This window comes from Crocodylus siamensis, chromosome 9 (genome assembly GCF_052110815.1).
Source record: "Crocodylus siamensis isolate JL-2025a chromosome 9, ASM5211081v1, whole genome shotgun sequence".
NCBI lineage: Eukaryota > Metazoa > Chordata > Crocodylia > Crocodylidae > Crocodylus > Crocodylus siamensis.
Genome location: NC_143403.1, coordinates 37,295,456 through 37,306,415, shown reverse-complemented (window position 1 = coordinate 37,306,415; position 10,960 = coordinate 37,295,456). Strand labels below are relative to the sequence as shown.

The 10,960-nt window shown below is 46.7% G+C and overlaps 1 protein-coding gene across 9 annotated transcripts in view; it reads right to left on the bottom strand.

Moving 5' to 3' along the window:
* Positions 1–274: 274 nt before the first annotated feature.
* The window catches only part of ADGRG1 (adhesion G protein-coupled receptor G1), a 47,225-nt gene continuing 36,539 nt past the window's right edge, over positions 275–10,960 (bottom strand). For all 9 annotated transcript variants that reach the window (XM_090062811.1, XM_090062804.1, XM_090062809.1 and 6 more), the window contains 8 exons: positions 10,062–10,178; positions 9,564–9,609; positions 7,234–7,334; positions 7,002–7,117; positions 5,987–6,261; positions 4,425–4,533; positions 3,858–4,126; positions 275–3,323 (listed from right to left, as the gene is read on the bottom strand). In XM_090062811.1, coding sequence (XP_089918937.1) covers positions 3,202–3,323; positions 3,858–4,126; positions 4,425–4,533; positions 5,987–6,261; positions 7,002–7,117; positions 7,234–7,334; positions 9,564–9,609; positions 10,062–10,178 — 1,155 coding nt within the window. In that variant the 3' untranslated portion in view covers positions 275–3,201. The remainder of the gene's footprint in view (positions 3,324–3,857; positions 4,127–4,424; positions 4,534–5,986; positions 6,262–7,001; positions 7,118–7,233; positions 7,335–9,563; positions 9,610–10,061; positions 10,179–10,960) is intronic.

Below are 10,960 nucleotides of genomic sequence, written 5' to 3'. Positions count from 1 at the left end.
ATCAGAAAGCAGAGCAGGCTGAGGAAAGGGATCACAGTGGCAGTGCAGGGACAGTAATTGTGGCATGGCTGCCAAAAAGGCTGGCCCCCACTATGTTATATTATAATAATATACATCGGGGAATGCAAGTCTGTGATTCTGTAGCCAACAGGGGGATTTCCAGAGACACACACTTAGAAGTACCTAGCTACATTTTTACCTTTAGAAAATTCCCTTTAAATATACACCAGGGATGTGGATTAGAAACAGAATAACGCCTCAGCCACAGACAGCATCAGAGTAGGGAGCATTGCTGAATTTTAATAATTACAAAATTCAGATCTGTCAGCATATTCAACAAACATCTACTCCATATAAAAATATAAACATTCAACACATAATAAGAAAAATATATTATTTCAGGTGTTAAAGACTCTGGCACTTAATTGATTTTTTCTTTTTTTCTTAAGACTTGCAAAAACCGAGTTTCCATTCAAGATGCATGTTACAATTCCTTAAATAGCCAATGACTGCCTATGGGTTAAAGCGCAGTCTCAGTAGCCTTTGGGGAGGTGGCGAATACCTCAGGAACCTTGAACTGAGCCATAGAGACAATGGGGGAGATTTTCAAATGTACAGGGAGGACTAGAGATGGCCACCTCCCACTGACTTGCAATCAGAGTTAAATGTCCTTCTGGCTTTTAGGCCTTTGCAAATCTGCCCCAAACAGCTTGAATGATCACTTGCCGTGGCTTCAAAGGCACTGCTCCAAATCATATTGCACATGAAGTAAGAATCAAAGCCCATTAGACGTGGGCTTTCTTGGGCTAGTGATGAGAAGCGAATTTCATAGTTGAAACTGCTACATAAGTCATGGCCCAGAACGAGTCCCTCAGTATTCTCACCTAGAGACTACTGTCTGCTATGCCCAAGCTGATCTCCACAGCCACGCTGGACCATGTCAGAGACAGCCATTCACGGAGTGGGACTCAAGGTGTAGAGAGTTTTCAAGACCAAAGTCAACAACTGAATTACATCCAGAAGTAAAAAGAAGCTACCAAAACGATCTAAGAATTAATATAATATTTATATATGCATCCCAACCATTTTGCCCCAGATAGAGCTTCTGAGGAGCCCTCAAGCACAGGCCCAAAAAGATCACATTGCATTAATCTAAACTGGAAGTCACACAAGCTTAGAGAAGTTAGGGGCAGATCTGCAAGACAAGGGTGCATGTACCTGGCTAAGGGCTTTTCACAGTCACTGAGGCTTGCAAAGATTCTAGAAAGGTGTGAAGAACCAGGGTCTTCACTAATTTATATACTTGAGGGCAAAAAGGAGGAAAAACCCTCTTAGTAACATGGTCAGGAATTGCTCACTCTGCCATGGCCATGAAAGCTTCACCCTAGCCTCATCCCTGGGTGTGTTACACAGCAAAATGAAGGCCTGCCTCAATCCAGCTGGCATAGGTAACAATAGCAGCTGGAAATGATCAAACTTTAGCAACAGGAATACAAAACCTTCAGGGACTCTGGGTATATAAATGCTTCCTAATACTTGCTGTGTAGACACATCCCTTCTTCCAGCCTGGTTCTAGTGCACTGGTAATCTGATGTGTAGGCCTAGGGCCAGAAGTTACACATAAACCAGTTTAAGTGATCAGAAACTGGCTTAAGCCTGTAACAGAACAGAAGTTCAATGTACATAAACCAGTTTCAAAATGACTGAAACTGGTTTAAGATAAACCTAGGTGAATGTAGTATCAGACTTAACTGATTTGGGTCAAACTGGCTTATGAAACTTCTGTCTCAGACCCCTTTCTGATTCAATTTAAATCACAGCCCCCCAGCATTCTTTGCAGCCCTGGGCTGAGCTGGGCTGTCTGCTTCAGCAGAGAAGGGTTGGAGGAAGAGAGGAGGTAGGGGGAGGTAAGGACTACCCCCGCCCACCAAGCAAAGCCTGGGTGGGGGCTGGGGCCAGGGAGGGGGGTAAATTTCCCTTCCACCAAGTACAGAGCTGTCTTGCCCTGTTAAAACCTACTGCTGGCTGCAACTGTGGACTACAAATCTCAGAGGCACCTGTAAGCAGAAAGAGGAAGTGATGAGCAACCCTGCAGAGTCCTGCTGGTGTGATTCTGGGCTGTAAGTCTTAGGAGACCTTGGGGGCAGCAGGAAGAGGAAGCAAACACAACCCATGCTGGCTATGTGCCAGAGAGCCTTGCTTTAGCCCCCACCAGCTTCTGGCCTAAGCCACTGCAGGCATGTGGCTGCATTTCATGAATCAAAAGTGAATGTCTGTTCAGTTGTTTCTCACTTTAATCTCTGCAGTTTCTACTACCCTGCAAAGACTGAATCAATTCAGCCTTTGGCTTTTTGACTGTCTGTACTTAGCCTAGAAGACTGGGTGCTGAGTTGCCCTTGAGCACCAGTGCCTAGGGACTGAGGCCCATGTATCACTCTTCCCAGCATCCCACACATGTTAGAAAAGAAGTTTATGGAGTCTCTGACCCTCCTGCAGGCCTTTCTACCTTTCCCAGTGATATATGTATCTATAATCTGAAATGATCAGCTCCCCAGTTTTGGGATAACCCAAAGGCATTGTAGGTGACAGGAGATAATGTCTTTACATTTGAGTTCTGCTTCCTCTCTCCTTTGTCCTTGCAGTTTCATTAGGCTACTGTCTTTCATGACTGGAGCCCTGCGACAGACGGATACCAGACACTCTTCTGTCAAAGCCAAAGGGAGAGCTGGAGGAAAGCAGCAAAAAGGGCATGAAACAGAACAGAGCCCTAATCCCCAGTCAGAAGAAGCTGTAGCCCCACTCTGCTTAAAGTCTCCTGTTTTTTCTGACAACATTTACAATGAATTGGTGCTTTAACTGAGAGCAAAGGGGCAAGGGTGTGTGCAACAACAAAGGGGTTTAATGCAGCTGGGAGCCAGAGAGAGGGATCCCTGCAAAGAAAATGGAGTGCACATAGAGAAACTGAGTCCTTTGGCTAGTGGTGGACTTCATACAGTTCAACTTCCCCACTTGGTATGTGTGGGGTGGAGTTGGTTTCTCTACATTCTTAATGGCCATATGTGGACATAAGAACCCAGGCAGTAACTTTGGAGGTCATACCTCCTCCCATCTCTTGGCCATTTTCCTCCCCTCTCTTGGGGGCCAATTCCTCATTCTTGATCCCTCTGGGCAGAAGCAGTCCTAGGTGGGGAAAGTGATGACTCAGTCAGGACTCGTCTGGCTGGTGTTGAGCTGCAGTTTCATGCTGTCAGAGCTGCTCTGGGAGTGGGGTGACTTTCTGGCCTCCAGCACCATTGTCCAGTACCAGAGTAAAATGAGGAAGCCTATGGAAGAAGGATAAGATGGTGGGGGAGCACCCACCAAGCACAAGATGTCAGGAAAATGGACAGCACAGAAAACACAGGTCAACTGTCATATATATATAGAGAGAGAGGCCCACTTCCTCCTGCTCATGCCCTGCACAATAATCCCTTCATTGCTGTCACTTCCAATAGAGCACTCTAAGCACTCAGCAGCAGAGTCAGGCTAAGGGAGGGGTATAAGCAGAAGAGCAAGCTCTTGTTCATTGGCTCCTAGTGCCCTCATGTGGCTAGTAGGAATACAACATGGTCCTAGATCCTGCACACCCTCTCTCCCTTCTCACACACAAGAAGCCTAAAGGCCTTACAGGAGATGCACCCTGTTAGCATGGAGTGGGATTCTCTTTGTCAGCAATGAGCCCACTGCAAACTGGGTCTCCTCCTTTATCTGAGTGGGCAGGGGGAAGCTCCTCCTTGTAAACAACTTAGACTCCCGCACCTGGTACCTCAAAGGCCCATTGCCTGGGTTACACCTGGATGACTAGGTTGCACACTCACCTTGGAGGGAGTTGATGATGGTGAAGAGGTAGATTGTGACAAGCTGAAACGTTCCAGAGGAAAAGGAGAAAAAGGCCAGTGCCCATGGGAGACCCAGTACGAAGCTCAAACCGAGGAGTGTCAGGGCATGCTTAGATGTGTGGCCCCTCTTGTTCTGCCTGAGGATCTCCCGTATCATGGCAGCAAGCATGACTGAGTTGAACAGGAATACCAGGCTGAGAAAGCCAAGGTTCACCATGTTGTGGATCAAGGGTTTTGTGATCCAGCAGCTGGGGGGAGGAGAAAGGGCACATGGTTAAGGCCATGGGAACAGCAGCAGGTTAAGAATGGATCTGCCAGAATCTTAGGAAGACTCAGCTACTAGCACAGAGTTAAACATGGAAGGCTGGATCCGTAGCTGACATATACCAATATAGCTCCACTCAAGTCAATATACAGCAGTTACCCAATTGGTTAGTATTAACTATAGTGCATGCACAGTGCATATTTGAGAGCAGGGCGTTGCAGCAATTGGTTGTATCACCAGGGTCAAGGTGACTCATTTCCTAGTAATTTCCAATGACTTACATGGTTGTATTGGTAGATCTGTCCAAGGATTCAAATACTGCAATCTGGAATGGTCCGTAATTTGTCCAATCGGTAAGGAAGATCATAGCCACAAGAAAAGTAGGAAATCCTAGATGCCAAGATTAACATTAGTGAGTAGGCCTGTGCAAAACAGCTAATATTCGCTTCAGATTCGGCCAGTTCGGGGAACAGTGATTCGATTTGGCTGAATCTGATTCAGAGATTAGGCTGCTGCCGAATCTCCGAATCACCCAGGCCCATCCCCCGCTCACTCACGCAGCCAGGCAATGGCTGCCCCACCTGCCCCAGCTCCTGGCACTTTGAAAAAAAAAAAAAAGCCCCGACTCGCCAGGTGCTTCCAGGTGGCAAGGCAATCCCCACTGCCCCCCACTGCACCACACCATGTGGGGGGTTCTACACGAGCCCCCCTACTCCACCCCTCACTCTTCCAGTCTCTCCATGGCTGCGCCACCCAGCCCAGCTCCAGCCCTTTAAGAAAAAAACCCAACCCCCCTGGACTCACTGTTCCTGCCTGGTGGGGGGCAGGGGAGCGGGCGGGGGTGGTAGGGCCTGGCAGGGGTCCCCCATGATCCCCTCCCCTCTGTGCTAGCCCCTTCTCTCCCTCATCCCTACTTACCAGCTCTGAGTCCAGCTGCAGCTCCCTGCTGCAGTGGATGGGAACTGTCCAAATCAAAGCTATCCAAATCTTTTCCGAAGATTTGGAGAGCTTCAAAATCGATTCCGACCTTTTTATTGGTCCCCTGGTTCGATTCAAATTCAGGGATTTGGCCACCGAATTGGGCCAAAATCATCTCCAATTGAATCAGCACCCAAAGCTTCGCACAGCCCAATTAGTGAATTTCCCTAGCCCCGCTTTCTTCCCTTGGACTCTCCCAAAAGACTCCATCCCCCTTTCTACTTATAAGAAACAATATGTTGTTCTTTCATATCCTCAGTCTCCTTGGTGGTAGAAAAGTAGTAGTATGTGTGGTAGGGATGGATGGCACAATGTCTAGCAAACAAGAAAGCTACCTGGTGTACCATGCAGCTGTATGGTCCTCATATCCCTACTGCTCATGCATTTTAAGTCTGGCAGGTGTTACCAGATCATTTGTCTAGCCTCCAGGATGACACAGGCCAAAGAAACTCATCCAATAATTCTTGTCTTAAAGCTGGGCTGCAGTGTATCTTTTAGAAAGAGACTTCTGATTTTGATTTAGGAACTTCACATTATTGAGAATCGATCACACCCCTTGATAGGCTATTCTAAAAGTTAATGATGCTTATGCTTATAAAGGTGTGCCTTATCTCTACCTGAACTCCCAGATTTCACCCTGTTTTTGCTTACAAGAGTAAGGAGCCTTCTTCTATTAGAAACCTCCCCATTAAGTAATGTGATGAGATCACCACTTCACTATGGGAGAGAAGAGTCCCCTAAGGATGGCATATGAACCTTGGGCCCTGGTTCTAGTATTCTCTAGTCCCAGTGTCTCCTTCAAGCTTTTGGGCCCTGGCTCTCACTGTCACTTTGCCCAGTACATTCCTGACTCTTCCATACTCACCCCAGCCTACCAGACAGAGCTTGAGGATGAAATGCTCAAAATAGGAATTGAAGACCTCAACCACGAGCCTGTAGAGATTGTAGCCCTCAATACCCATCCATGTCAGGCAGCTCAGCAGGGAGAAGTGGAGGAAAATGGCACCAGTTTTACAGGCTGCTTCACTCCCCATGGAAGCCAAGTGTTCGTTGATGAGGAAGCTCACGTCCAGAAGGAAGATGGCCGAGAGCAAGTTTATGTGGATGCTTATGTTTACAGCATGGTCTCTATGCTTCTTCCTGGAAAAGGGAATGAGATCTTACCCCTGTGCCTAGCTAAATTCCCAGATCTGGCAGCCAGTGACACGCCATATGGAGACCCAGTACTTTGAATCAAGCACCAACCAGGGACACACAAGAGACCTGTGAGTTGGCGGCAGAAGCTGTGTGGTCAGTTCTTGATTCCATTTGTCTGTGACTAGCTTCTGAATGTTGTGGGTGTCTGCATTCACTCTCAATTCTCTGCAGTGGTCTTGGGGGTCACCTTGTCATTGGGATGCCTCATCTATTCTTTCCTTTGGATCATGTGTGTGGATGACATGATTTTGCCCAAAGATGCTACATAAGTTCTGAAGAAAAAACATCCCTTATTCTTGATTAGCCCCTCATCAATGCAGTAGCAAAGATCTATTTATGTCTGTACTTACTGTATAATTAAAAATGGCCAAGGTGATTTTCAAGATTATTAAAATGACAGGTCATTTTTGGGTACCCACATGGACATATTATAAAGGGGGCTGGTGTCGAGAAGTTGGGTCCTCAGCACCTTCTGGGAATCACTGTCCTTCCAAGTGTCTCAGGTTGGGACCCCAGAAATAGAACCATGCAAAGTCACTGGTCACTTTGAAAATCTTGGTCAATACTGTGTCTAGTGGCAAAACAGTAGGATGCTGCATTCATGGTGTAGTGTACTAGTCTAGTGGGAGTTCTCCATTCAGGCTGCTAGCTAATCCCCTCCCTTCAGCCACTGTGCTCTCTACCTGGAACGCAGGAAGAAGATGGTGAATACTGAAGCCACAGCAGAGATAATGCAGCCAATGTAGGTGATGATAGTCAGGTAATCCTTGTGGATATAGTCTATCTCTGGAGAGGACATCTGAGAATGGAGAGAAGAGGGAGGATGTATTAGAGGCCTCATGGGCAAGAGCTGGGGACTTTTTCTGTGACCATGTAGTGAAGATATAGACACCTAGAGGGGAATATGGTACCTACCATCAGTACAGCAAAATAGGTGAGGTGATTGCAACGGCAGGTTGTCTGTTCATTACCCTTCTCTGTGGTACAGCCAGTGTCATTCCAACTGCCAGAGCCATCTATGAATGAAAGGAGAATTTGCTGTTACTGGCATGAGCTTTCAGATAGTCAGCTCAGATCTATTTATTTTTATAGAAATTTGCTGATACAAGATGGCTGCCATAGACTGTGAAAAACTTGTAATGGGGCAAGGATGTCTCATGCTATGAGAGTGATAATCTAGGGACCATCACCATTCATATTCATGTGGGCAGAGGGGCCTGGGGGGAGATCCCTTGGAACATACATCAAGGGAAACAACCTGATATCGATTTCTTGGGATTCCTGTAAGTGCTGACTGCCTGAGATTGGATGAATATACAAGGAAGTATTGGTATTACTGTACAAGGCTTTGGTAAGATCCCATCTAAAATACAGTGCAGCTGTGGTCACCAATTTCAAAAAAGATGGATTTAAACTAGAACAGGTACAAAGAAACACCACTCAAGTGGTTAAGGGAATGAAGACCTTTTCTTCTCAAAGACAGGACTTTTTTATCTTAACAAACACAGATTGAAGGGGAATATAATTATGCTTTACAAATACATTTGTGGATTGAGGGATTCAACAAATACATTTGTGGATTGAGGGATTCCACTTGATTCAAGAGCAATTAGAGGTGACTAGATATTAGGCTAAAAACAAAATACTGGCACAAGATCAAATGGCTAGACACTGGCTATGAACACATTTTACACTAGCAATTAGAAGATTACTTCTAACTCTTAGAGGAGTGAAGGATTGTGATGGTCTCTTGAGTAAAATGGTGAGGATTTTTAAGATTTTAAGGTTGAGTCACGTAAGTTTATGGAATGGAAGGTGTAATAGGATAAAGAGTTCTTGGTTCAATAGTCAGCAGGTATGATGTATGGAATCAAATTACTGCAATCCCCACATCCAAGAATGGGGGTAACTGATATGTCTGTCTGTCCCATGATTCCTGGCTTTTGCTGATCACCCCTAGGGGCCAGGAAAGAATTATTTGCTCCTCATGAATGCTTCTGTCTTTTGGAGGATTTTATTGGCTTCTTCTGAAGGATGTTGGCTACAGCCAAGGCTTGGGGGATTTTTGACTGGCTTCTCTGACGCTTCTTCTGATAACATAGAAAACTCAGAGGTCCATGGCAAGTAGGTCTTGCTCTTGCTGATGGCCAAATCTGAGGTCAGGAAGAAATTTCCCTCTAAGTCATTTTGGCACATGCTAGGGTGGGTTTTGCCTGCAGTGTGGGGTGGCCATTTCCTAGGACCTTTTGGCTTATATTAACTATTGTTCTGTAAATGCATTGGAAAGGTGTTGGCAGAGCTCTTGTCACCCCTGCTTTTGTCCATGGCATACTGCAAGGAGTTTCAGGTACTGGTGTGTGTGTGTGTGTGTGTGTGTGTGTTGCACTGGAAATTTGAAGAAATCTTTGGGTAAATAGTTGTCTACGAATACAGGACACTGCACTTGATGGCCCAGGAGCTCTCTTTTCAATCCTACATTCCAATGAATGGCTGGGTTACAGAGGAGGAAAGACTAATCTTGCAGAGACTAGAAATGGTCATGTGGGGAAGATGGAGCTTGAGTGAATAATGCAGATTTGAAAAAGACAAAAGAGAAAGCAGATCGCTTCTCCTGTACACCCTGTCTTTTAATACAGGAATAAGTGGTCCTGGGATCAGGACAAGGCTCAATGCATTTTGAGATTTAGACAAATTGCAGTGATCACGTCTTCCCACAGTCACTCATTAATGCAATGCAGACTGTTAGATAAGGACAGATATTCATATGGTTGCTAACCAGACACTGGACTGATCCCATTCCCATACAAACCCATGATCCCTTGCAGGGATTCACAGTAGCTGGAACAGCAAGGATGTTAGAGTCTTGAGATTCAGATAGTAACACAACTGTTGACTTGGTCCCTTCTCCAACAGTCAGACTAAGGCACAGTCTACACCTCCAGAGTTTGCTGGCATAGCTACGTCAATGAGGGGAGTTGAAAGGAGAGGTCTTCTGGAGGTACTGTTTCTGCCATTTAGGGAGAAGGGGTAGTGGAGCTGCCAGAGACCCCACTGCTGACCCTACATGCTGTGTCCTCCTAGCAGACTCTGCCAGCAAAGCTGTGGAGGCAGCCCTGTAGTATAAACACCATTCACATCTATGCAGGCTGCAAACATGCCACCAAATCAACCCTTTAGCATTTTAAGCCTGGTGCAAACCACCTACAGAAGCCTGCAAAGCACCAGGGTATCTTTGAGATACTCACCGTTGGCATCCACACCCCAGAACACGCACTGTGGGGTCTCGTTCCTCTGAAACGAAAAGACCCTGGGCTGTGATCAGTGTGTACCTTTGAGCATAAATGGCACATGCCCCCAGTGGCTGGGGGGGCACAGCTGCACTGCCGCTGGCAGTGAGGTGGTGAGGGAGGAGGTGGGCGTGGCAAGCACTGACCATAGGTCATTGAGCGCCTTCTTGCAGGGGGTGCACCACCATGTGCAGGGGATGCAAGTGCACCTGCGTGCACCCCCTACGTGTCACCCCTGCCTTTGGGTTACTCATGGACAGGAAGCAGATAAAGAGGCAGGTGGGTCAGGGAATAAGGAGCTCCCAAGAAAAAAACCACTGGCTCATGTAATGTGGAATGGGGCCAGAAACCAAAATGAATCAGGGGGCAGTGGCACTGGGGTAGATGGTGAGTTGACAGGTCTGAGCCTCCCCCATGAGGTAAGCTGATTTTAGTGAGGCTGTTTCTCACACCTACCAGGAGCTGGTCATGGAAGAATGTGAGGACCACATTCTGTGGGAGGTGCGAAACCACAGTGTTTGCCACAGAGATGCCGATCACCTTTTCACCGAGGACACGGCTGCTGTTCTTGTCCTAGAATTCATACAAAAGGTGGTAACACTGCTGTGTGAAAGTGACACCCATCAAGCATGAACCCGGTGAGGGCCCCCAGCTTTTAGATGCAGAAGGCTCCGTTATCACCTTTCCCACCCCAAAGGCAATCTGCACACATGAGCTGCTCTCGTATGAAGGCTCTGGCTCAGCCAGCCAGGACCCATGCCCATCTATACCTATGCTGTTCATCACCTTCACAGATAATGTGGCAGCGACATAGGAGGTAGACACTGGGACACGAGATGACCTTTCAGTGATACTGGCAGTGGCCAGATTACAATCACCAACAGTTTATCTGCTCCAGTATCTGGGCTCTGGAGTTAGGACTGGATAATTCAGGGGAGGTGTAACTCCCACCCCATCCCATCTTACTGTGCAATCCTCTGCCATGTGGGTGGCAAGAGGAGGACACTGTTTCTTGAATACATCCAGAGATCACTGAGGCAGGCTCAAGGGGGAGATGAGAATAACAGACTGGAAGGACCTTGAATTTGGCAACACTGTTAAATAGTATTTATATGCAACAAGGCATGTGGTGACAATATTATTTCAGCAGAATTTCTCAGCAGCTTGTTAGGTATGGGGGTACAGGTATTAAGCTAGTCTGAATAGTTGGGAAACATGAGGAAACAAGGTAAAATAAGCAGTTTGTTCTCATCCTAGTTAGCCTGTTCTCAAGACACCCAGCATTAATGGGTGCATCTGCTCAGGCCTGGACTAGCCAGGGGTGCTGCCGGTCTGAACTGAGGAGCACTGGTAGA